The sequence below is a fragment of the Ambystoma mexicanum genome, chromosome 4q (assembly GCF_040938575.1).
Source record: "Ambystoma mexicanum isolate Mex_15411 chromosome 4q, UKY_AmexF1_1, whole genome shotgun sequence".
Classification (NCBI taxonomy): domain Eukaryota; kingdom Metazoa; phylum Chordata; class Amphibia; order Caudata; family Ambystomatidae; genus Ambystoma; species Ambystoma mexicanum.
The window spans coordinates 80,641,310-80,669,061 of record NC_090928.1 but is presented as its reverse complement, the minus strand read 5'-3'; the positions used below and the strand labels follow the sequence as shown (position 1 = coordinate 80,669,061).

Sequence of the window (27,752 nt, the reverse complement as noted above, 5' to 3'; positions counted from 1 at the left end):
GGAAGCACTACCAGTTCAAGGCTCTCCCCTTCGGGCTGAAGTCGGCGTCCAGAGTCTTTATGAAGTGCCTGGCTCCGGTGGCAGCCCATCTGCAACTACAGGGAATCATTGTGTACCCATACCTCGACAACTGGCTCATCCTGGCCAAGTCAAGGGACATCTCTGTCGATCACACAGAGGACCGTCCGGCTGCTGACAGATCTGCGGTTCTCAGTGAACTATGCAAAGTCCTGGTTGACTCCATCGCAGGACTCAATGTTCCTGGGGTCCGAGCTCAACACGTCTCCTGCCTGGCGGCTCTATCGGAGGAGAGGATAGCAGCCATGTTGGGCAAAGTGCAACGGCTGTTAGCACTGAAGATTGTCACGGTGAGGACCATCAAGTCGCTGCATGATGTCGTCATGTATCTACCTGATCCGGCTCTTCATGTTGCAGATGCGATTGCTCCAGGAATTCCTAGACTCCCGTTGGATCCAGGGGCCTGGACAGGACTGGAAAAGGATTGTGCTCGACAAGTTCTGTTGAGCGATAAGGTGGTGGGGCCTGCGCTCCAACATCGCCGGGGGGCACAGAATTCCAGAGCCCGCCAAACCAGTAGACGGTCACAACGCACACTTCCCTGGATGACTGGGCAGCCCACACCGGATGTCTCCATGCCAGAGGCCTGTTGGCTGCCGGGGGAGAAGACGCTTCACATCATCGTCCTGGAACTACGGGCTGTGTTTTCGGCCCTCAAGTCATTTCTTCCATCCCTCAAGGGCAAAGTGGTGAGGGTCTTCAGACAATACCACCACAATGTTTTAAATCCGGAAGCCCGGGGGCACCTGATCCCCGCCGCTCTCCAGAGAGGCGCAGGAATTGTGGTACTGGGCTGTCGCTCAGGAGATGTTTTTTTCCATTCCTTTTCATCTGGATGGAGTCATAAACACTGTCGCCGACTCCCTCAGCAGGTAGCTGCGCTCTTGCCACAAGTGGGAGCTTTGGCAAGATCAAGTGGACAACCTCCTGATCAGTTGGGGCAGTCCCCAGGTCGATCTGTTTGCAACGTGACGAACACCAAGTGCCAGAGGTTCGCAAGCAAGTTTCCCCAGCCGGGGAGCATGGGGGGATGCATTCACCTTCCATTGGGAAGGCCTGTTACTGTACGCATTCCCTCCATTGCCGCTGCTACTACGAGTCCTTGGTCAACTCGGACAGTGCCGGATGATGCACGTCACGCCAGCGTGGCCGAGGCAAATCTGGTACCCGGACCTTCTCAGCATGTCAGTGTCCCCTCCAGTCAAGCTACTAGTGGTCGCATATCTTCTCGCCAGGGAAGGAGGGAGGCGCAATCCTGCACCACAACCCAGGATCGCTGAAACTGAAAGCCTGCCTCCTGCAGCGTTATAGTTCGGTGGTTACGAGCTGCATGTGGACTGCAGGGAGGTCCTCACCAAGGCCAGGGCATCGTTGAAGTGTTACGGACACAAATAAAAGCGTTTTGCGACTTGGTGCCAGTCGCAGAAGATTAACCCTCTGAGGGTCACAGCCCCACAAGTCCTTCCGTACTTGTTGTTGTTGGCTAAGTCAGGGCTGGCTCACGCCTCCATCAAGGTACATTTGGTGGCTATCTCCCTCTACGCCAGGTCTCCAGGACAGTCCTTGCTTTGGTCGCACCGTCTAGTCAAGTAGTTCATCAAGGCACTCTTCCAATCGTTCCTGCCGGTGAAGGAGCCTGCCCCGGCAAGGGAACTCAACGGGGTGCTGACTAGACTCATGGGGGGGGCCCTTTCGAGCTATCCACTCAAGTTCCTGACTTGGAAGAACACTTTCCTTGTGACCATCACCTCTGCCAGGAGAGAGGGTGAGATCCAGGCCCTGTCCATAGAGCGTCCTTAACTGACTTTCCACAAGATGAGGGTGGTGCTGGGGTCGCACCCCTCCTTCATGGCCAAGGTTCAGTCAGAATTTCATCTCAACTAACCCTTGGTGTTGTCTGCTGAATTGCACTCACTGGATGTGGCTCGAGCGCTGATATTTTATGTGGCCCACACAGAGTTTCCGGAAGAATTCTCAGCTTTTTGTGAACTTTGGTCCTGTGAACCATGGGAAGGCCCTGTCCAAGGCTTCCATCTCCAGGTTGCTCTCCGGCTGCTTCACTCATTGTTGCTGGTTGTCAAACTGACCATTGCCTGGCCGTCCGAGAGCCCATTCTACCAGAGCGTTCACTGCCACGACGACGTTCCTGTTTGGTGTGCCCCTGCTAGACATCTACATGGCTTTTACGTGGAGGTCTAGGCACACCTTCACGAAATTATACTGCGTCGACAGGAATTGCATAGAGGAGTTCAGAGTCGGCGAAGCAGTACTGCGCAACCTGTTCGCTTGAAGGTGAGGCTGGTGAAGAGGTAAGAGTAATTGCTTATATTGAGCCTTGCCGCCTCCCTTGGTTGTTTATGTATGTACTGTATGAGCATGTGAATCCATGGCAGACCCCATGCTGGAGAAGGAACAAGTTACTTACTTGTAACTTGTTCTCCAGCATGGGTCTGGCGGCTCTTCTTGGTCATACTGCCACTTTACGTGCTACCAAATCTGAAAATGGCTGGCAGAGGTGGGGCTTAGGGACAGAGCAGTCATTGGCTGGGGGCAGTATGACCCAGATCTCAATGATGGGTTAATAGGAGAAAGACATTTTATAAACGAAAGTGAAACTGTTTTTTCTTTTACCGAGGATTCCCAGCCTGACGATGGGGAATATTTATGAGCATGTGAATCTAAGGCAGACCCATTCTGGAGAACAGCCGTTACAGGTAAGTAACTTGTTCCATCTGCGCATGTTCTCCGATGCATGTCTCCCTTTAACAAAACCCACTTGTTCGGGGTGAATAATCTCAGGTAAAAGGTTCTCTGGTCTCTTAGCCAAGGCCTTTGCAAAGATTTTATCATCAGGGTTTGACTTAATTGTCTGTAGCTACTCGGATTCACTGAGGGTTTGCCTTTCTTCAAAAACAGGGAAATCGAGGCATGTCTGGTGGTGGGAGGTAGCAAACCTTTGATCTTAAAGGAATGTAACATGGCTAACATTAGTTTAAATACTTCATTAGGCATAACCTTGTACATTTCCGCTGGTAGCCTGTCTGGTCCTGGACTTTTCCCTTTGTTCAGTTGACACTCAGCTCTCTTAAGCTCATCTATGCTCGGGTCCTTCTCCAAGCTGACGCTCCCTTCCGGTTTCGGTCTCTTTAAATCACAACCTTCAATATACTACTTCATGACGTCTTAATTCATATGTACATCCGATGTGTAAAGCTTGGTATAATATTCTCTGAACTCTATTGATTTCTGTAGGCTCATATGTTAGGACACCAGTTAAACCTTCTATTGCACGTATAGATTTCTCATTTTCCATTACTCCTAGTCGGTGGGCTAGGAGACAATCGCATCTTTCTCCTCCTTCATAGTAGTTGCATCTTGTTTTAAACAGAAGCCTATCCACCTTTTCTGTCAATATATTCTCTAGTTTTCTTTTCTTGAATTTAAGAGCAGAATATGAATCTACTGTATAATTCTCCTTTGTTTGTTTTTCGATTTCTTCTGTTTTCTGTGTTTCCTTCTCCCTTTCTTTTTTTCCTTTTACTCAAGAGGCCAATCAGCATACCCTCATGTAGCATTTAAATGCCTCTAAAACACACTCCACCAACACTTCATCCGCCCAGTTCTTTTCCACAAAGAACTGAGCCTCCTTCACAATTCTATCCAATGTCTCTGTGTCATCGAGTAGTGTTACATTCATCTTCCAGACGCTTGGCTTAGCATTGCAGATAAAAATGGTCAGGAATCAGAATAGTATGTATATCTCCTCTTTTATAATTCTGTGTGCATAATCCTGATGTCAGAGGTAGGTCAATTTATGACCACATTTAGTGACGACAAGAATGAAACGTGTATCGTCGGTCATAAAGGTGTGGCAGTCTCTGCTTATCTTGCAACCAACTCTCCCTCATAAACTCTTCCATGGCCCTACGTTTAACCACACTCTGTGCCTGAAGTGCTGAAGTGCTAGCACTTCTATCCAGCATTGGCTAAAGTGTGCTATTAACGTCGCCTCCCCCCTATGAGGTTGGCTTGATTCACATTCTGCACAAACTGGGCAAGAGTGACGAATATACTGCCATCACCCCTGTTCGGTGCATATATATTGCAAACACAGTATAAAACTTTTTGTACATTCAAAGTGATGAATACAATTAGTCCTTCGTCCTTTCCTACCCAGCCCGTTTCAATTTCTCCCTCTGTTTCCAGTAAATGTTTCATGTAATAAGGCTATATCTGCCCCCAGCTCGTTAAGCGGTTCAAAATCCTCTCTTGTTTGCATAGTCTGAACCATTAACATTCCAAGAGACAACTTTCATGCCATCTTTACATGAAATTGTCATGTTTAAATTGTTCGATTCCCCACACTGAAGAAACACACAGAGCAGACAACCCACCCACAAAAAAAACCACTTAGTCTTGTCAAACCCAACCCCAGGGCAACCCTCTTCCATACCCTTGTGGAGAGATCTCTGTACAGCCAAATCCCCAAATTTCTAATTTATTATATTTCGCGAACATATTCTTATGTAATTGTCACCTAAATCAAAAACGAACACCGAATATTTGCATTCTGTCTGGTCTTTAAATTATTCTCAGCCCTCTAAAATGTCAAATATATACAAATTGCTTGAAAAAAGTGTGGGGGGATAACAATATTAGAAACTTGTCCCACATTACAATCTCTTCTCTCCGTCTTTTGCCATTTTTAAACATGCTTCAGGCTAACATTTCTAATGCTGCAACCAAGTAGCTACTAGCAATTCTAATAACCCCTCTGGGTTTGTCAAACAGTGGACTTGGATCATATTCTTATCTTAGATTTTAATCTTTTCCCCCACTCCTATGCACGCCACTTGACTGCGCACGATTCCTACAAATTACCAGTGAACAAAAACGTGCATCTCTGGATCAGTGCTTCCGCCTCATTTTAACAAAACTTAAACCACAGAGTGTGTTACTGGGTCTTACATCAGATCGACTATAGTCTAACCCCAAATCAACAGTAGTGCCCATGACATATGTGTGCAGCCCTCAAGTGCCCACTGACCCTGCAACTTCCTCAATTTCACCCAATATTCTAGCCTCTTTGGTCAGCTCTATTCGCTTCAAAAGGGGGCTTTAGATATATGCGCGATGGAGTTGACAACAGGTCCATGCTTTATTCTCCCCATGGTGCGAAATTATTCTCCATGGCCAAAACACACCTTACCCTGACATCTTCACCTAACCCCTACACAAAGCACATTACTCTGTATGGATATCTCGTGCTTAATGGGGCCACTCGCCTACCCCAACGAGGATCCTGCAAGCACTAGTGACATGCTAGTCCCACTTTATTCTGATAGGCCTGCACCCCAACAATGGAAACAGTAGGAATATTGTGTTAGGGAAAATTACACCAGGGGTTTAAAAATAAAATAATCTGTTCCAAATGTTCTGCCACGTTGCAGGGCTCTATCCCTGCTACATCATTTACAAATCGTGCCACAACAACTTTCACTTTGTTATCCTACCAGTTGCTCATCTCGCAAGGACATCAATCAATCAATCAACAAATAGCATGCTGTTTATGAAGTGTTCATTAGGATCCTACCCAACGACATCCGATAACTGGAGTTGTAAACAAAAGTGACTCGTTTCCTCCTCCAATTACACCCTCTACAGACGGGTATGGTCGGCATAGTGCTGCAACTGCCATTTTATCTGGCTGCATGCTCTAGAGACGCACCAAACCAGAGGAACCCTTCGCCACCCTAACTATTACAGAATAGGACTGTGAAACTTATCCATGGCCTCAAGCCTAGGGCCCACATCTCTCCAGCCCTAACATGTTGCCACTGATTCCTGGTTGCTGCAAGGATCAAGTTCAAGAACCTCTGCATCATTGACTAGGCTTTCTGGGGCCTGGGACCCCACTACATCCAACTCTCTCCCTAAATTCGACCCTGCTACAGCCTTTCGGTCTTCTACCTCCAACTCTCTGCAGATCAGATGCTTTTCCAAGCAGAGAGTGGGAGGTAGATCTCTCTCTCTTCCACATTAGCCTCCCTCTGGAATGGATTCCCTGCCCCTCTCAGACTTCAGCCGGATCTCCTTAAGTTCTGGAAGCTTCTCAAGACCCTCCTTTTCTCCCCTCCTCCCTGCTAATGTCCACCTCTGCCGTATTGACTTGCTGCCTAGTGCCTTCTGATTCATAAATGGCACCAGGCCCTCCTAGCCCAGTCTTCCCCCAGCATTTATTGCACAATCCGAATGACACAAAGCCTAGTTGGATCGTTTTTGTTATTCATCTGTTCCACTCCCTCCCCCAACCCTCCCGCGGGCATTTGTAAATATTACAGAGCTTGTTTTCTCACCAAATCATCCATCATACGATAGGATTACTGTTCTGACGGCACAAAGCATGGTCATGTGTGATGGTGAGAGCTTTACATGCAGCGTAACTTGGAGAACAATACGAATTGTTGAGGAGAGCATGCAAGTTGATGAGCTTCTGAAAGTAAACCATTATTCATTTTTTTATTTATAGCATTTTGTAAAGCAAGGTATATTGCTCCTTGCTCCAACAAATGTGCACTATTAAGGACATGATACATCAATATAAATAGCCACGTCCTGGATAGAGCGTGTGTTGAGGATTATTCTAGGGGCTATCCTCGTGGGATTTAGCTGGAATATGTATTCCTTTAGTAGAGATAACTTAGGGTCCTTCTGTGAATGCTTTCTGATAAGCCATGTTAGCTGCTGACCAATCCATAAGACCACCTTGTGGTTCTCCTGTCTAGTGGGTGACAAAGACCAGATCTCAAATACTTTTGTATTTTATGAACCTTCTATAACACACATACATCATTAATGATGGAGTGCAATTATTGATATGCGGTTCAAATAGCTGTGCATAACAGAAAAAAGACATAAATGAAAGAAAATGTAAAGATTATGCAGTAAACTGTCAACATAAAAGTCTAACGAATTGTTGAATTTACAAGACAAGCCATTATTTGCTTGAATATACCAATTTTAAGCTCTTTCCTTAAATTCAAATATTAGTTGTTTCTCAAGCAAGTTACCAGTTTGCTCCAAGGACTATTCTTAAGGCCTATGAGGGTTTAGCCTCAGTTTCTTCCTTCTTGTTCCATTGTATGTCACCAACATGTTTCCACTAGGAGTCAGCAGAGCGATTTTACGGCAGTATTAATATTTTGGTGTTGGTTTATGTTGAAGGATAACGTGTAAACTAGATTTTGAATGCTTTACAATAGGCTTACATTTTAGGCATAATAAGGTTTAGACTTTTGCAGTAGTTGCTTGGGAAGGGATCACATCAGACAGATGAGTGCTGATTATAGAGCTGTCTGTTTACCTGTGTTCCTAAATGAGAGCAAAAGCATTGCTCACCCTTTAAAAAGAAAGAAGTTTAAAATTAGATGGCAAAAGTAGAGAGTCTAAAATTCATTCAATTTCACATGTGTCTTAAAATATTGAATTGATAGTTTCTGTCCTAAATGCTAATATGAAAACTCTCCTGTCTCAACGTTATATAAACCCCTATGTGCAATTAGACAATTTTGTAATAAATTGCTTAAAAGACCACCTGTTTAAAATGAATTAGTCCTACTGAAAATTATGCAAACAAGTTTACGAGTTAGCAAGAGACTCTGCAAGTAGAAAAACAATAGTAGTGATGTTATCTTAAGTGTATGTGAAGTACATTCATTCTGAGTTCCAAATATAGTTACAAACTTTATGCTCAAGTGCCTAGAAAGGAAGTTCTTCGTCCAGATTATGACCCTTGGGTTTCTTTGTTTCCCGGTCCAACATATACTTTGTCTCGGATTGTCTGAGGAGGAGCTCCCGGTTACCTCCTCTTGGTGCTTTTAGAACAGTGTATATGCCAAAATAAGAAAAGCCTTCTAATTTACCTCCATGCTTTTCCTGAAAATGTAAGGCCGTGGGGTATGTGGGGTCAGTGTTTTTTATAGCTCTTATATGTTGGAGTATTCTGAGTTTTAATGTACCAATAGTCCAACATACCATTTGTCACATGGGCAGGTGAGTACGTATACAACATACTGTTTCGCATGTGATCCTAGATTTTATAGTCCCGTTCTTGTGTAGGATGGAGGTAATTCTTAGTGTTTTTTGCAAATTTACACGCCTTGTATTTCATGCACTTCTGAAAGCCATCTGAGGTGATGCTCAGCCAACCTTGACCTGCTGGAGTAATCGTAGGGCTCATATAGCTGGATACTAGATTATCCTTGAGCGAGGTAGAGCATCTAAAAGTGATAATGTTTTTACCCAGAATGCTTCCCAGATGTTCATCTTGTTTGAGTATGTGCCAATGTTTATACATTATATGGTGTATGTTATTGGAAGATTTACTGAATGTTAAAATCAGTCTGGTGTCTGTTGTTGCTGGGTTTACCTCAGTTGGAACTTTAGTCATTAATAGATTTGAACAATCCTTTTCTTGTGCTTTGGGGTATGCTCTTACCTGCACTCTCTTGGGGTAACCTCTTTGTTGGAACTTTAAAGCCATACTTCTACATTCCTTATCAAAACTTTCAAGTTGAGAACAGTTACGTTTTATGCAAATTAATTCTCCATAGGATATGCTCCACTTAAGAGCTGTGGGGTGATTACTCTTTGCATGTAAGGGTATGTTGGAACTTGTGGGTTTTCGATAGAGTTCAGTCACTAATTCACCTTGTGCCACAGAATATCTAAGTAGACGATAGCGGTCTTGCTGTGGCACTCAGTGAATTGTAGATAAAGTTCATTTACATTAAGTGACTTAACAAATTCCAACCATTCAATAATCAATCCATCCCAGATAACAAACAGGTCATCTATATAATGTAACCAAAGTACAACTTTGTCTGTATAGTGACTATTTATTGGGATCCAAACTGTAAACTTCTCCCACCAGCCCATGGTTAGGTTTGCATATGAGGGAGCGAAGGTCGTTCCCATAGTTGTTCCTTGCAACTGTGTAAAAAAAGTTCTTGTTAAACATAAAGCTGTTATTTGTCAAACAAAGATTTGTCATCTCTAGGATCATCTTCCCATGTTCTAAATAGTTGAGTGATCTGGTTTGTAAAAAAATACTCGCATGATTTCAAGCCATCCTTGTGTTTAGAGGGAGACCACATCCAGTGTTGCCTGTACAAGTAAGTCTTTTCGCAAGGTATACCCTCAATTTTATTAATATATATATGATGGGTTTCCCTAACTTCAAAGAAAACAACAAATGGGTGCGTATCAGGAGATTCTAAAAATTCTGTTCTGCATCCAAACCTATTCTATGCTCTATCGCTACAACTAATAAACTAAACAGCATCATCCTTTCCTAAGTAAGTTTGCACACAATCTACTTGGCTTCCGGTGGCTGGTTTCTGACCCCCACCTACTTGTGTTTTTGGTGTTTGTTTTCTCTGTCTTGCTCTCTCTCTCTCTCTGTGCTTGTTGGGGATGACTGAACCAGGTCAAAAACTAAGCCAGTCACCTTTAAAGGGCACTGCACATTATAGTACTGTTCAATCCCCATATATCCAATGGATACTTGGGATTCTGAGTTAAAGGGAGGTGTGATAATAGCTTTAGTTGGAGATTCCTTGTCCCCAAAGGGGAGTGGCGAGGTCACCCCAGTGAGATCTCACCCTCGCCTCCCTAGTCCCAAAGGGGGTTACTCTTTGACGAGAAGGGGCGAATTATCTGTATTCATCACAGGAGTTACTATCCAATCTGCCTTCTGCTTAGCACCTTGTTACAACTTCACTTGCTGCCACTTACGTCACTTAATTCTAGGGGAAAGAGCAGGGGCGCAAACACCCCCGCTTATTCGAACATGGACATGAGACATCAGGACAGGGAATGCAGATTATTGGAGGTTCAGACTACCTACTTGTTTCTTACTTAGAATAGTCTCCATTTCTTTTTTCCTGGGCCTTCCATCTTGTGCTACTGTCCTGCACTCTGGGTTTCCACCAAGAACTAGAGCTTACTTCCAATTAGGGATGATTAGAGAATGTTTGTGACGGGCTGAAAACTGTCCACACTGCTGCACCTCCATTGTTTGTTCTTTGGGCCTCCCAGTCGAAGCTCTGTACTGGGCATTTGCATCATCAAGGACATGTGTTCTCCACTTCGTTGCAATCTGTTCTCTGCCTTCTGCTTACCAGTCTCTTTTCTTGAGTTTCTATACCTGTTCATCGTTGCAACTCTCAGATTTAGTTACCCCCATTTCCAACACCTGAGCTTAGCACCTTGCTTTTCTAACCCTACAAACAACGCTACTGAAAACATCCCTTCAGCTGCTTTCATAATACTGTGGTCCAGACCCCCATCGCTATGGATTACCGCTCTCTACGGCTACCTAAACTTTCTGCCCACCTAACGTAGTAACTTGAGCCCCTATTCCCAGCCATTACCTTGCTAATCTCTCTCCAGGTTCTGAAACCCTGTCATCTGTATCTAATTCTCCACCCGTGCTTTGTCCATGCCTCGCCGCTGCTTATTTTACATGATTTAGCATGACATGGGCCTGGTTTTGCAGTGGAAGCCTCACTTCCGTTGAGGAAGTCCTAGATCTTTTTCCTAACACCCTGGCCATTTTGTCCTTTTAGGCTTGTTCCACCAACCCCTTGACCCCTATTTCAGCAACAGCAACCTCTTTGCAGAGAAGTAACTCTTGGTTTACAGTGATCATTTCGAAAAACATTTTGTCGAAAGTCAAAATATCGAAAACATAATGTCGGAAAAAAAAAAATTTGAATGTCTTTTTTTCTTTGTTTTTTGTTCGAAATGGGGGGTTCCCCCAAACCCACCTTTTTTTTTCTCTGTATTAACACTTTTTTTTACTTGCAGAACCCAAAAACAACATGTAAATAAAAAAAGAAAGCAGTGGAATTTTATTTTTGACATTATTCTTTTGACATTTTTGTAATTCCACCAAATGTTTTCGACATTATAACTGCACACCCTAACTCTTTATACCTGTCATGTCTGGGCCACTTCTGCTTCATGGTGAACAGAAGTCCTGCACATCCCTGAGCAGGCCGTAGGCACCACTACTATCCTTCCGGGAGCGACAGCTGTTAAGTAACTAAAAAAATAAACTATTGCAACCAGCCCCACACACCCTCTGAGCATCAGTTTCTCACAGGGCTGTGAACACCTCCTAAACTCATCGCACATCTAACATCACCTACTGTCTTAGCTAATCAGACAGCTCACCTCCTGCTACACAAACTGAACATGGCATTAGAGTCAAAGCTAGGATCCAGCTCCATATTCAGTCTGTAACCTATAACACGCTTGTATCCCTCGTGCTAGGACGTACCGTGATCTGTAGGAAACTGGATCTGTTCAGTAAAGGATTTCCAGACAACTTGGAGCACCAGCAACAACATGCACACTTCAGTGTTGTGCTTCAGAATGAGGCTGGTGCTTCAGAATGAGGCTGGTCTGGATGTGTTGTCTGGCAGACATATCTGTGATTTCTTTACAAATGCATGCTGGGTGAAAATCTATTCATGAAATTAATTGATTTTAATATATACCTCATCTTTGGTTTTAAGGGGGTGGAGAGAGTCGTCCCCCACACAGATACCCTACTTTGAATTGATTGCCCTTCCTTCCATTTATACTTCACCCAGTCCTTCCTCAAATTACCCCCCACCCCAAGGATATTTGGAGAAGACAACACAACACTAGGGCATGGGAACATTTGATCTAATGGTATCGGCCTCACTTGGTTATTGACAGTTTCTTGTACCTTCCACATTGCAGCTGTTTTTCCAAACAATGTGAAGTGAGCATACGTAATCCTATAAGGATATATTGCACACTGGTTAAAACTTCCCAAATCATTTTACTTGGGATGTGCATTCAAAGTTGAAATCAGTAATTCACCAAAACTAAAGTTGAATGTTGGGGTGTACATGAAGCATCTGTTTATATTCCAACGTTTCCCCCAAAGAACATAAACGATGAAACTTTTCCCAAAGAAAGTCTTTCTGCAGTGCACTAATCAAAAAAGTATCACGTTTCCTAGATCCCTGGTTTCACTGTCTCTGGCCTCTTTGCCTGCTTCACTCTGGACATGATTAAGTGTTTCAAGTTGACTATTTTTCCTGGGCTCTTTGGGGAAATGTCATGGTGACCGTCTTGTCTTGGTGGCTTGGCACACTATACCAATGTTGAAAAATCTTTTGAAGACGTAGACCAGCCCTGTTCCACAATCACTTCAGTGCTGTTAACTTGCTTGGCTTTTGTGGGAAAGCTTACACGTATGGCCTGTCGTCCTCCCTTGACCTTACTCCGGGGTCCACTGATGTGAGCCCATGCCTAAAGGATTCCTGAGCACGTACTTGCCAAGATTCTGGCTCACCACTGGCTCCTCGTGCCCTTTCTCGACACCTTGACTTCTGCCTCCTCCCACCAAATATACAGACCCCTATTATTTGTGTTATGTGTCTCCCTTTCTCACACTTTCTACCTCTGGCCTTACTCCTCCAGTCTTGGTTTTTCTGTCCCGGGATTGGCTCCTTAAGCTCCACCATCCGCCTCCTTCCCATGTCATGTCCTACCCTCCCCCTCCATATCCTCGATTTCATTTCCCCACCCGCTCCTTCTGAGCTTCGTCCTTTCCTCACCACCTCACCTCACCTCCAAACTCTTATGCCTCCTTCTGACAACTCCCACACCTGTGCTCCCACTTATAGGGCCTTCTCCCCAACCTGTGGGCAGGGCTTCCTCTGAGTGTTTTCTTTCTACCCAGGAGAGGATTGTTGGACCTTTGAGAATGCATTGTACTGCAGGTGTGGAAGAGCACAGACCTTGTTCTTCTTCTAGAATGAGGGTTCATGAAGCTGATCCACTGTGTTGGATTTCTCTCACTGGGGGCTGCAGCTACGGAGATCAGTGGGTGCACTGTTCCAGCAGCTGGTTTATTGGTAAGTGGTGGACATGGTACACACCAGTGCCTGGCTGTCATGGACGCTTAGCCCACTAAAGTTGAATGCAGCATGTCTAACCGTGGGGCATGTCCTTAAGGACCTACATTTTTATTCCACTAATGAGGGAATTCTGGACATCCTAAAAGTGTTTATTTAAAGTTGCCACCATTGTGACGCCCACATGCCCCTCTATTGAGTATTGGAAGGGTTGATCAGCGCAACCTCCACATACCACCCCCACACCCTGCATAACTGGGAAGATTAAAGCACTCTGCCCCTGTGGTCACCTGCCACAGAGCCAGCTCCACCACACCCCCCCACACTCCACGGGACAAGGACATGCGAAGTCTGGCATGACCAGAGAATAACGGGTGGCCCTTGTACCGTAAGGGTGACGATTGTGCTTTTTGGTGGAGGAAGGATTCTGATGTTCTGGTGTAGCTTCGTTCAGCCTGAAGACCTTTGAGTAAGTGTCTGAAGACTGTATGTGAACTAAATGCTAAACTTCATAGAACCCGTCTTACACCTGCTAATTCTACATTGATTTTTTTGTTTGGTGAATTTACCTTATTTTGATTTCTCTTAATGATCGTATTGAAAATGATAGCTTAAATTAAATGGGTTGTGCCATGCAGAGGAGAGGGCTACTACATCCTTTTATTGACCCCAACTAATTGTTCTGTTGCTAATTAGATGGTCGTTTTGATCCCTTTACTCCAGACATGTTACCATCAAAAGAGGAAAAGAGCAAGACTCCGCCAATGTTCCTGTGCATCAAGGTGGGAAAACCAATGAGAAAATCTTTTAGTGCACAGCATACAGTCATGGTGCAGCAGTATGCCAGGAAAAGGAAACAACCAGAATACTGGTTTGCAGTTCCTAGGGAGAGGTGAGTTGAAGGTTGTCTCATGATCTGGAAGGGAAACAAAACCCTTTTCTGTTTGATTTCGGGATCTGCTCTGTTCTTCTCCACCATATGTTAATGAATCTTAAATGATTGTCTATTGTGGCATCAATCACGACTTGTCCTAGTTGCTTCATTAGCTAACTTTACTGGTATTTGTATTTTCCATATCTGCATTCGTTATGGCCTCTTCATGCTGAGGTGTGTATTGTGCAGTTTCCGCACAGCTCAGGGTTTCATTGTGGAGCTATAATTTCAAGGGATGTGTGTCGTGAGAAATTAACTACCTGCATGCTGTGCAGTGCACCACAGCGCCTTGGTTCTGCTCGTCCTCTGGCTGCAACAGTCCACTCTGGGGCACCATCATGTACATCGTTCCCACATAAACGGGATTACTCGTCAGTATTCAAGAACAATCCAAGCTGTTGTTGCCTTGCATTGCTTAATTTTTTTCATACTGTACAAAAATGTGATTGTTGCCATGTTATTTGGCCTTACGATCTAATTGCGTTCAGTAGCTAGATTCTAAATTGCCTTTGGGAATCTGCGAAACAACACATTGCATGGTAAAACGCCATTATGTTACCTTCAGTAACACCAAGTTTTTTTTTCAAGCGCCCAGTTACCTCCGGGCTTGGTGCGCGGAACAAATAATAAACAAATACAAATTACATTTTAAAAGAACACTGTTATTAACATTCATCAAAACCTGATCGTGTTACAAAGGGCTTTCTTCAACGTGAAAGATATATTTTGGGGAGAAATAGGGTATATGAATGCAGTGATGGCTCGTAACCTCAATCGGAAATACAGACAGTTGCACAGGACGTTTGGGGATCTCCATCAGTAATGCGGTCCTAAAAGTTGTGACAAATGATGCATGTGAAAGCATGCTGTGTCAATATTTCCAACAAATGGAATTTGAAGAACATTTTACAGGCGTTTTGAGGAGCTCCCCTATTGGAGTTTGATGTCATTTATTTTATTTTTACTTATTGAACATTAAGGCACCTATACAGCAAAGTGTTTCCAGGCGCCACACGACAAAAAGGGGGAGCAGGCGGACAGAGGAGAAAATAACAATAACCGTCCTACTAGGCCTTGTGATATTCGGATCGTGGAAGTACAGGGTGAGTGGGTAGATCAGAGGGAAAAGATGGGATAGGGAGAGGGGGAAGATGTAGAAGTGCAGGAGGCCCAGGGGCTGGGCCAGTGCTCAGGGAACCAGGGATGGTGGCCAACTAGTGCGAGGAAGGGGGTGGACCAGACTCGGCAGACTAGTCAGGGAGGGGTGCCCAAGAGCAAGTGCTGATATAAATGGGTGAAGGGGAAGATTGGTCGAAAGAGGGCTTGGCTCCAGTAAGGCTCATAAGGGATACAGGCAACCAGATGTAGTGGCAGGTGGAGACTGGCAGGGGAGGGGAAGAGGGAAGGCGGAGGAGAAAGGAAGATCTTGGGAAGCTTCCAGAGCTTAAGGATATCCAGCTCAAGTCACAGAGGGGCAGGGATGTCGTTCCAGAGGGAGGCTCCTGCCGAAGAGAAATATCTACCCCTCACTCTCTGCTTGGAGAAACATCTGCTCTGCAGAGAGATGGAGCTAGAAGACCGAATGACTCTAGCAAGGAGGTATTTAGGGGGAGCGAGTTCGATGTAGCGAGGTCCCAGGCTCCAGAAAGCCTTGTGGATGATACAGAGGGTCTTGAATTTCATCCTTGCAACCACAAGGAGCCAGTGGAGAGATGCTAGGGCTGGAGAGATGCGGTCTCTGGGCTTGAGGCCAAGGATACGCTTTGCAGTCCTATTCTGGATTAGTTGAAGAGGGTGGAAAGAGACAGATTAAGGAAGAGGCTGTTACAGTAGTACAGCCTGGGGCGAACCAGAGCTCTGGAAACCGAGTTTCTGGGGGAAGGTGAGGAAAGGGAGAATGCCTCTGAGGAGGTGAAGCTGAAAATGAGACTTCTTGACAAGGTCAGCAATATGAGGTGAGAAGGAGAGGGAGGAGTCGAAGATGACACCCAGGTTTTTTGCCTCACACGAGGGAGAGGTGTTGGGGGCCCAAGGATGGCGACCAGATAGTAGGAGGGAATGAGGGGGCAGGAGTCCCACTGAAAAGTATCTGTTTTACTGTCACTAAGGCAGAGATTGTTGGCAGCACATCATGCCTGGATAGCAGGCAGACATTCGGGAATGAGAGAGGGGGGAGGAAGAGGAGAGAAGTTCAAAGGAGAGCTGTGTGTCATCAGCATAACAATTGAAATGAGAGAAGGTGGAGATCAGGTGGTCAAGAGGGGCAAGGTAAATCCACAGTGAGAGGATAGAGCCCTCAGGGATGCCGCAAGTAGATGGTGAAATAGGAGAGAAAAGGGCCCAGTTGAGGGTCAATTTGAAATGAAAGATTAGCCAATCCAGTGCCCGGTCCATGATGCCCAGAGTATAACTTAGCCAATTTATGAGGGTGGAATGATTGACTGTCAAAGGCAGGGGACAGATCGAAGAGGATGAGAACGGAAGGAGAGTTGAGATTTGAGAGCAAGTTATGAAGGCACTATGGCAGAGTCTGCACTGTAAAAGCATACTGTACCGGTATAATTGGTCAAAACAGAATGATGTAAAACAAGTATACAGGGTAATGCACGCTCTCCAAATTACATTTTGAAATAGTAGGTGACAACTGAGACATTCAGATCACATTTGACCTTAAAGATCAATTACAGTTTGATAATGGCTTTGAATGGGTGCTGAGCCGGCTGTTTAAATGTGTAATTGGTTAACATCAAAGCCACTTCCTCGCATTGCAGGCAATACTTAATCCTAGTGAACACCTGTACATCTGACAGAGCTCATTCTGTCCCATCAGTGTTCATCCTCCAGTGACTCTCGGAATCAATGCTAATAGTTTTTACCATGAATACACAGTGGCCTCGCAACTGCACATTGTTTGCATGCACACAATAGCCTTGATGTTACCGTATAAAATGTACCCATATCAGTACAATATCAATCAAAACATCAATAACTGACCCCACTTTTTAAACAGTTTGCACTAGAATGATTCAATGCGGTGCTGGCATAGACTTATTTTTCAGTAGTACATTTTTGAGTGACTGCTTCTTCACACTGCAGGCTTAGAAGCACAAAGACCTATAAACTGGCAAATCTACATCAGAAGGCTCACCTGAACAAAAGCATAGAGAAAGCAAGCCACTTGCACACACTGAGGTGGGCAAGGGACACACATACACATACACACACACACACACACACACACCCCCACCCACACACCCCCCCCCTCCAACCCCCTTGAGGGTGGCAAGGCCCCACGGAGGCCCCACTCTGTCGCCTTTCCGATCGGACAGTGTTGGACCTGGTAGACAGCGCTGAGACTTTAACTTTCTGCGTGCTCTCTCCCCTTCATTAATTCTCAGTCTTCTTTAACCTCCCTTCGGTACCTTGCCTCCCCGGCGCATGTCGGCTGCAGGAGATTCACGAGATGTACCTCATGCAACCGCTGTTCCAGGCCTGGGACCCCAATGCACTCTGTCTCAAGTGCCTGAGGCCCGATCACCGCTGGAACGTGTTTGGGGCCTGCATCGCTCTCGGTCAGAGCGCATTGAAGAATCTGTTTGCGTTGGAGTGAGATCTTGCACACTACTCCGACCCCCCCTGACCTTAAGGACTTTGTCTCCAGGACCTCTAATCGAGACAAGGTAGGCCTTCTGTACAGCACGGCTCCTCAGTGTGGCAACTCCTTCCCGGGGGTTCCCACAGCAAGGGTTCCTCAGATTCAGGTTCTGGCAGGCCAGAGGCCTCTAAGGCTGCCGTCTCCCAAGCCGAGGGGCCTGGGGCAGACCTGAGGCCGTCCTGGCTACCCGCTCCCAAGCTGAGGGGATCAGGGGCCCTAACAGGCTGTCCTCAGAAGGGCGATCTAGTGTGTCCTCTTCTTTGACCCCAAGGGGTAAGATTGTTGAGTGCCACCTCCAAGAGTCTATCCTCAGCACGACTACCGGCGCAGCATACCAGAGCTCGATCCAAGGTCGTGAGTCAGGGCATTACGACTAGGGCTCGGCTCCTACCAGAGTGCACTCTGAGGTTGACACTTCTGCTTTGGGTGCATGACCCAAGCTGTGTCCTGCCATGTCTGAGCCCTCTCGTGGCTCGGGGCCTTCACGCCCTCCAGCCCAGGGAGTGGCGCACAGCTTCAAAATGGCAGAGAGGCACATGGCGTAGCCTGACAGGCCAGCTGCTATTTTGGATTAGACTCTGGGCCCACCCTTGCTCTCACCCATTGAATGGGCTTTGCAGCAAGATACCATTCCCCTTCCCTCTGGCGGCAGCAGACTGTATGGTACAGGTATCTTGTCTCCTCAGGGATACATCTACCCATTGCAGCCCTACACACAGGCGCCTCAGTGTTTTGACCAGGAGTGGAGATCCAGTGCCTCAGAGGGCCCCTAGCAATCCGGCGGCTAGCGAGGACTACTTCTTAAAGACCTTCCTCCTCCTCATGCGTTCCCCTCCGATGACATGGCTCCTGAAGGATGTAGTGAAGGTGATGCTGTAGGTGGTGCCTAGCAGGCCTCTTTCTCTGGGTCCTCTGCCTGTTCCTCCAGCGCTACCGGTTTCAGTGCCGGTCCCCCCCCCGGTCCAGCCCTACATACCCCTCCACCTGTACCACCAATGCCTCCCCCAACAGCCGTTGGACCTGCCTTTTGGCTCTGTGTCCCAGGGCCAGGACTCCCCTCTGTCTGTAAAAAGGGAGTGTGGGGGTGATGACTGACGCCCAGGGCGATGAACCCTCCCCATCTGTTAAGGCCTTTCATGACCACCGCCAGTGCCTGGCTGAGTTCTCGGGGGTCCCTCTGGCCAAGGAAACCCCTAGGAGTCGGGATTGCCAGAAGAGGTTTTAGGCAAGCGCACCACAATCCGGTCTGGCATCCCTCTCCAGAAGGATGTCCTGCAGGTGGCGACAACGGTATGGGAGAAACTCAGTGCTAACGGCCAGATGAAGGTTCAGGTTGACGGACGGTGAGCCAATTTTCCTGGCCTCCAGCCCCCTTCTTCGGTGGTGGCTGTGGCCTCACTATATTCTAAACAATCATCTTTGTCGAGCCACCTCCAGTTGTCTTTCGAAGGAGGACAAGGTCCTTGAGCCTTTGGGCAAATGCTGTATGCCATCTCAGAACTGCATCTGCGGCAGGCCGACGCCCTCTTGGCTGTGGCTAACCAGAAGCTGTGGAGGGAGCTCAGGGAGTTTCTGACCTACCTCCCTTTTGATGGGCAAGTCTCCTTCAAGCCAGATCTGGCGGATGCTCAGGCCATTGCAAAGGACTTCATGGAGTCTTTGGTCTCAGACATCGACACAGCCAGCAGAGGGCTGTGCCTAGGTGTCAAGATAAGGACGGCATGGTTGCATGGCACTAAATTTTCATCTGATGTGCAATTGTGGATCTTGATTCTGCCCTTTGAGGGCGTAGACCTTTCATTCGTCAATTGATAACGAGTTGACAAAGAAAACCTCCACTTGAAACCCTGTCTGGAAGGGGTTCCTGGACCACAGTACACAAAGGCCCAACAGGTCAACCAGCGACAACAGGAGGAAACAGCAAAGAACTTTGCGCATGTTTTTCCACTCCCCCGTCTTTTTCCCCCAGCGACGTAAAGGTCAGGAACACAGCTCTCCAGTGGCGGACCGACTGGCTCTTTTCCAGGACAGCTGGAAGCGTCTTTTCAAGAACCCATGGATCCTATCCACTCCATGGGCTTCAGTCTTCCTCTTATTTTTCCTCTACCATCCTCTCCTCTTTGTTAGATCTGGTCCCCGGCTCTCTTACGGGAGGTCATTTTGCTCTTAGAGAGGCAGGCGGTATAATCGGTTCCTCAATTGGACCGGGGCTCTGGCTTCTATTCCAGGATTTTTGCGGTACCCAGGAACAACCGGGCTGGCCCAAGGGTTGTCCTGGACCTACCATTTCTCAGTCTACCTTTACCGCTAGAAAACCTCAAGATGATTACTCCGGCGCACATAGAGTCTCCAGATGTGTTCCTTAGACCTCAAGGATGCGTACCTGCAGGTCACCATCTACCAGCCGCATCAGAATTTTCTGCAGTTCACAATCCTGTCCTACCACTTTCAGTACAAGGTGCTGCCTTTCGGCCTGTACTCGGCCCCTCCTGTCTTCACAAAGCTGATGTACGCAGTGGTGGGTGGCAGTGTAAACCGAGGAGAAAGACGGCAAGACCAGACAGGACGACAAGAAGGGAATTACCCTTGGCCTTTTCAACAAAGGCCCGTGACTTTCAAGAAGCCTTGAGGAAAAGAAACGTAAGACATGGAATTGCAGCTGATGAACAGTGTAGCGTGTGTCAAAGGTACACAGGGCCCTCCTGCATTGATAGCCAAGGTGGGGAGAAGCGATTGCGAGTAGTACTGTCCTTGACTCCGACAACACAGTCGATGAGTTGGAGAAACTGAGCAGGCCAGACTGTGTTATGCCCAAGGTTGCATACAGCAACATTTTATGAAGAAAGAACTTGTATACAATTGAACATTATGAAACCGAGATAGGTACCAGATACAGAGTAGTCTGGCGCCACGTGGGTGCTCACTCGAAGGTCTGTTTGTTACCCCCCTGAGCAGGTAAGCATTATTGAACTGTGAAATTGAAGTGGTCCTGCAGCGGGTTAAGTTGAATGCCATGCACAATTGAAAGTCTTTGATTGTCTGTAAACTGAAATTTGTCTGAGCCTGACTGGAAAAAGGGGTCTGAGCCCGGAAGAGGGGGATCCTAGATGAACATTAGCACACCCCGAGAAGATATTGCTATGGCAATTGTGAACCGGACTGAGGGATGCCTGTGACTGAAAGCTGTTTCTGGCACATCAGACCATCTGAGGCAAGAGACTTGAAACGAAAGGGACTTGGGCGCAGAAGGCCCTATCTGTGACCTCGTGCGGAAGAAGCCCAAAAGTGTGCTGTGCTCGAGTGACCCGCCTTGTCCCGTGCTAAAAACGTGGGAAAGGGAGGCCACTGGCCTAAACATCCTGACTTATTTTGTGAACACTTCTTCTTTTGTGAACATTTTCCCCACACTATTTGTAGCATAGCGGTAAGGATTGGCAATCGTGTTTTTTTTATTTTTTTATTTATTTATTTATTTTTATTTTTTAGTATAGGCCCTTTTCATTTGAATAAATTCCACTAGGACTGTATTATTATTATTTGATGGTCATAGCTTGCTCCCATCTTAGATTTAGGGCTAAATAGGTGTTTTTCACACTCCTGATAAAGTTCAATAAACACCATTGAACTGTGATCACTTGTCTGTCTTACTTTGATATCATGCCTTCCTTACAGCGGTCACGTCTACCTCGCATCTAATTTACAATTTAAAGGGCAATCGCATATTTTGCGGTATAAAAGGCTCCGGTCCCATCCCGATGCAGGGGACACCCATACATTATGGAGGAAAGGGGAGTATGGACTAGGAGTTACAGTAGTCACTACAGTGAGTAGCTTTTTCTCTTTAAGTGATGCCACAAGACTATAAATATATGTGAAGGCTAAGCGCAGTTTGCCTTGTTACTTCACGGCGTAAAACCAGATGTTTTGTCTCACTGTTATACATGCCAACCCTCCTGATTTAGGCGGGAGACTCACGATTTTTCAATTAGGAATATTGTCATTTTTTACTCCTCCTTATAATTAAATCACCAGTGCCGTCATATGCGAAAATTCATTTCTCAAGCGTTATGCTGCTGTCGGTATGAATGCCAGTTCACTCTCCCCTTTACACAGCCAACGTATTCTTTGGTCTCTAGGTATCTTCCTACGAGGGCCCCACATTGCATGAGAACAAAGCTGATTATGAAGATGAATATATGCATATTACTATGCAATATACACAAAAACATGGATAGAGAGCCAAGTTTGTATTTATTTGTAGAACCGCAATATCAATTTCGATCAGAAATTACTTGCAATAACACATTTACAGATGTTGAAGGCATCCCTATGAAGGGTGCCTGTACAATAGCACAAATATGAGAAAAGGGGTGAGATAATTTTAGGGTAAACAAAAGTGGGATTTATGGAAAACGGGTGACTTACAAAGTTAACATTCACTTCAGGGGCAAGTGCTTCAAACTATAGAAGTACTATTTAAATGTGCACAATTGCATTCTTAAGCATCACTGGAGGGAGTGGTGGGGTCAGGAAAGGAGGGATGGGGAAGAGGGCAGGGTGTGCTCCCTCTTTAACATGTAAGTGAAGATTAAGCTGATGAAGAGATCCCGCGTTTGGCTGTCTTTGATTGTTATGGGCAGTTGGGTTCCAGTGGAGTGGGACGAGGGGGGAGAAAGAGTGGAAGCAAGAGGAGGTATAGGGGAGGGGTATGGGATGGCGCGGTCAAGTGCAGAGGAGGATCTGAGGGAACAACATGGTGAGTAAACAAGGTACAATCAGACTGGTACGTAGGAGCAAGAGCATTGATAGCTTTGAAGACTAGGAGAAGGAACTTGAAGAGTGGTTCTGCATGGAGAGGACTTTGTCTAGAGGGAGGAATAAGTAGAGGGGAAAGCCAATGATACTTGAGCAGTAGTAAAGTTTTCTGAGCATGAGTGAAGATTAGTTCTTGTAGAATTTTTAGTGAGAAAGACACATTTATCTGAATGTGGAGGAATATGAACAACAGAGGCAGTAGTAGTGGCGATTTGTTGCAGCCATGGGTCCCGGAGGACTCCAGATTGCAATTCTTGGGTGAGGGAGCAAGAAGGCCAGGTGGGAAGGAGGTAAGAGGGGTGGAATGGCATTAGAAGCCAGGAAAAAGATGTGAGACTGAAGAGTACAGCACGAGACAACGGAGAGTCATCCAGTGACAAATTGCAGTAAGACAGTTCGTAATCCGTTCAAAGATAGCTGGGGTGGTGGAGGGAAATAAGAAAATATTTGAGTATCATGGAAGCTGTAGGAGTAGATGGGTCTTTGTAGAGCAGAAGTATAGAGTGTGAAGTCCAGAGTCTAAGGACTGTGCTTGAGACTTAGTCTTTCACCCTTCGGGAACAAAACGGTCGCAAGGAGTGCAAGATGGGTTGTCGCAGTGAAGGATGGTGCACATTCAATAGAAGAAGTTGGAGAGAAGTAGTCTAGGGTAGAAGGGGTTTAGGGGGAAGGGTGGTAGGCAGGAGGGAGAGAAATGAGGGCTGGGAGAGTTGCACAAACTTTAGAGATTTTAGAGGAAAAGTAGTGAGCACAGTAATTAGCAGAAAGGGATGAGGCGATAGATATTGGCTTTGGAGGTGTAGGCAATGATTGAACGGTAGTTGAAAGTTAGTCAGGGTAACTGCCAAATCTTCCAACTTCACAAAACTAAATCTTCTCCCTTCGCAGAGTCCTGCGTAAAGGTTAGGGCAGCAAGGGAATGTATGTAGGTTAGGCATTTGTTAAGACCTGGGTGTTTTTTGGTAAGTTTTGGGAATTAGCTATTCTTTTCTTGGTTGAAGCCGAGTCATGATCTCTTTTATTTTTGTTATAAGGTTTGAGAGTTAACTTTCTACATAGGAACTCAAACATTTCCTCACACTCATCTGCACGCTTCTGCAGGACCTTGGCTGATTAATTATTCAGGACAACATGCAGCTACTTATAGAAATAATATTCTTTTGTTTTCTTCATTTTATTTTTTATGCTAACGCACCTTTACAAATTATTACAGCACAAAACTTCACAACATTATAGTAGACAAGAGAAATCCAAATGAAAACCGGTATTATTTCACAAATCATCTCTTCACAGGATCCTACAAAACAATATTTTACAATTTTACAAGAAAAAGAAATAAATAACCAATCTACAAATGGAAAAACAAAAGCTAAAAATCGGTCGCACTAATCTGGCAAAACAAGATATCCTCATTAAAAACGCAGGGATCATCCCATGCATTAATATTTCGAACATCACTCCTAGCTAAGGCAACACTCTGCTCAAAGGAGAAAACAAAAGGGAAGTGAAAAGGCAAAAGGAAAAAGAAAGAAAAGGGGTACAACATGCCTAAGCTCCATTAATTTAAAATAGTTCATACACATTCACGGGTAATTAGTAGGTCTGCTCCAATCTGGAGGCAAGAAAGCCCTGATCACGGTAGTGCCTTGATGCCAGAAATTCAGCTAGAATTGCAATGTAGGTCGACCCAATGTGTTAGCCTTATCCTACAAATTACACATGTATATGTTGAGAGTGCCAAAATGGCACGTCCTCTTACTAAAAACATGGCGAGGTTCAACTGAAAGGCGGATCACAGGAGTGCAATCAAACTTGTAGCCAAACTCCATGTTGGTGTTCCTTAGTGTGTTAGGTCATGCAATTGGTATAACCTTACATTCTTTTCCTCAAGTATTTGGTCAATGAAGTATACCAGGCGGACCTTGGCAAATATGATCGCATTGGTGTGTCCCCACAAACATCTCAACAAAGTGAGATTTTGCTATGATGTTAAGGTGTCAAAGATATAAGTGCCTAAACATAACAGTCTTTGCTGCTCGAAATAAGGACAGAACAGACAAAGGTGTTTCAGAGTTTCACTTGTATCCGGCCCAGCACAAAACCAACAAGTTTCTTCGGTGGAGGCAATTGGATTTTTATTGTGCTTATTGGTTCGTTGACCTGTGTGTATCAGGTCCAATCTAAACCTGATATAGACTGTTCTCACTTTGTTGCAAGGAACGCATGTGATATAGGATCTACGTTGGTTTTGTGCGTGTCTTAAGTTGGCATATTCTTTGAAAGCGGAATACCTAGCTACAGCATCAGAGTTGGACGCCCATGCATTTAAAAAAAAAATCTCTTAACTGCGGCAAGATGCTCAACGAGATCCTGTTGCGTCATATTGAGTGAATGGAGAAGGCTGTTCATGCGAGTTTGAAATTATGCCATGGAGGTAGGATAGGACTTACCCAGCATTTCTCTTCATACAGCGAATTTGTGGGTGGAAACAACATCTTGGTAAAGTTTACCATTCTCCAGGCACATTTGGCAGCCAAGGGAGATAATCCCAACTCGGGAATCGAGATGGGATTTGGTAAATACCTGGGTATGCCAAGAACAGCTTTCCATATGTTCCCCTGTATTTTATTTAGGATAGGGCCTATTTCCAACAGACAAAGGTCCAAGCCATATAAAATTATGGCTTCAACCTTTAGAAGGTAAAAATTGAGAAGTGGTTGAAGAGAAAATTTGCAGTACTCATGGTACATTTATTTCATTTGGGCGATCAGATGCAATACTTTGGTATTCAAAAGAGCTTGCCATTTAGCGGCAGAATTTGTGTTAGATAAGTGATAACCCAAATAGGTCATATCGGTGGCAACCGGTATAGGGTTTGAATCAATATGCCATTTAAAGCTGCAGTTTTTTCTCTTTGCAGTAAACGCCAAGATATTAGATTTAGCAGAATTTATAGTAAGATTGTTTAACAAACAATATTGATGGAAGTAATTTAACTTATTTTGAAGTCCAAATGGTGTGCGATCCAGAAGAATGTAGTCTGCAAAGGTGAGCCAATTCAAACAAATCCTGCCCAATTTCACTGGAAAAATATCTGAGGCATTCCATAAGGCGTCAATATCGGCGAGGTAAAGGTTAAAAAGCACTCCGGCAAGGTTACAACCTTGCTTGATGCCAATCTCTGTTGTGATGTTATCAGAAAGCAGGCCGGAAAGATTGATAACGCACCCTTTAAGAGGTGTTGTTATGCAGTAGGGCGATAAGTACCACTTGAGCAGCAGGCATTCCGTAAGACAGCATTTATTTCCATTAGCGGTTTCTGATGATGGTGTCAAATGCCGAAGATGGGTCCAATGAAGCCATGTAAATGGGACCATTAGATGAAAGATGGGACGAGACTAATAGGTGCGCTAGTATGGTTGCATTAAATTGCATTCCCATTGCTTTTCGAAACCCTACCTGGGATCTCAAAAGAATTTGCTTCTTTGCAATGAAGGCTTGCAGCTCTAAGTATGAGGAGAGCAAAGACGTTTGCTGCAACATCAATTAGAGCTATGGGCCTAAAATTGGCCGGATTGTTCAATGGACCCGTTTTTGTGGACCAGGATGATCATTGCAGTAAGCCACGAGGGCGGAATAATTCTGCATTGATAGATGGACCTAAAATGAGTAAGTAGATATTTCGCCCAGAAAATAGGGTCGTCCATTATGACACATGGGGGTAAACCGCCAGGACCAGCTGATTTAAAAAATGTTTGTTTAGAAATGGCCCAAATTAGGTCTTCGAGACCCCATGGGTATTGTAATGGAATAGTATGACTTATAGTTACCATATCATCAGTAACATATTGAGCGGGCAGTGTATATTTGCTTTTGAAATATTTGTACCATGTGTCGCCATTAATCCAGGCGGACAGAGCAGTCGATGGATTTCTCAGAATCGGCCACATATCTCTGATGTTATGTTTACATAGGAGCTGGACCAAATTTTGATTGCCAGCAAGATGACGCGCAAATCGACTTTTTGTCAAATTAATTTTGTATTTCGATAGGAGTTTTTTGGACACAAGATAAGAGTACAGGGGATTTTACAGAGCAGGATACACGTCTGAGTTCACGATTCTTTAATCGTTTAAGTTGGGCAATGTCTGCTGAGTATTTGTTGGCGTCGGTCGCACCAACTGACTTAGGTGGCAACTCAGAGTGTGAGCGAATGAATCATCGCTAAATCGGTTGATGTAACTTTTTAAAAATAAGATGCAGATACCACAGCCTCAGGAACAACCACAGGTCTCGGCTAACCAAGATACCAGTTTCTGGCAAATTGAAGTGTTCCAATGGACAGAAAGCACATATCGGTCGTTCTGTGCCAACACCGTCAGTGGACAGGTGAGAAAAGTCTTACAAGTAAGGTGCAGATTGGTACTTAAAATCCTATGGTCGCCTAGACCAGAATTAACCCTATTTACTGGGTCGAAGTGTGCTGACAACTCGAGGCAACCATATAGTCAATATGTGATCGAGCAGACCCTCTCTGCCATGACGCCTTAGGACAGTGCTCTGCGAGAGGGACAATGAAAGTGTCCCAATCTTTCAAAAATTGCACCCATATTTTCCCCCGCGACATAAATTGGTTTGCATAAGGGGACAAGACGTTCCTAGAATGGAGAGGATCGTCCTTTGCTAGGCAGGAATTGAAATCCACCTATTATTTCAAAGTCTGTATGCTGTAGGATGGCATTTACAAGAACTATATTTAGGGTAAAAAGAATGCAATCTATAGATAATCTCAGGGGATTCCAATAAAGGGACACTGACAGGAGTTTGGTAGTGATAAATCTGTCAAGATTAAGTTCAACAGTAAGAAAAGAGTCAGAGGAGCGCATATGTTTTGCCGTAACTCTAAGAGTGTTCTTAATCAAGATTGCTAGTCCACCACTTGGGCGGCCCGCATCGCATGGGAACAGAAGGAAGAGTAACCATCAAAATGGAAGTCTGCCTTGGACATGGTTTCTTGGAGAAAAATGATTGCGGAAAATTCTGCATGCGATAACAGATTATACCAAGAAATCTTATTTTCCTTGAGATTCTAGATCCTACTGTAAATCATGAGCTTTTTCCATGTTGTCAATGCATTCAAAGAAAACAGGCCTAGTTCATAATGGACAATATCCGTTAATAAGGAAGGAGGTAGATTTAGGACAGTTTTCCCTATTCTACCATTGACACTCTCCAATTGCTTCCAGTTTGTAAGTTGGCACACCTCTATACCATATATTATCAATGGATCACCTTAATCTCATAAATGATC

The 27,752-nt window shown here is 45.2% G+C and overlaps 1 protein-coding gene across 4 annotated transcripts in view; it reads left to right on the top strand.

Moving 5' to 3' along the window:
* The window catches only part of NCOA7 (nuclear receptor coactivator 7), a 1,232,944-nt gene that overhangs the window by 889,766 nt on the left and 315,426 nt on the right, over nt 1-27,752 (top strand). For all 4 annotated transcript variants that reach the window (XM_069607511.1, XM_069607508.1, XM_069607509.1 and 1 more), the window contains one exon: nt 13,761-13,929. In XM_069607511.1, coding sequence (XP_069463612.1) covers nt 13,761-13,929 — 169 coding nt within the window. The remainder of the gene's footprint in view (nt 1-13,760; nt 13,930-27,752) is intronic.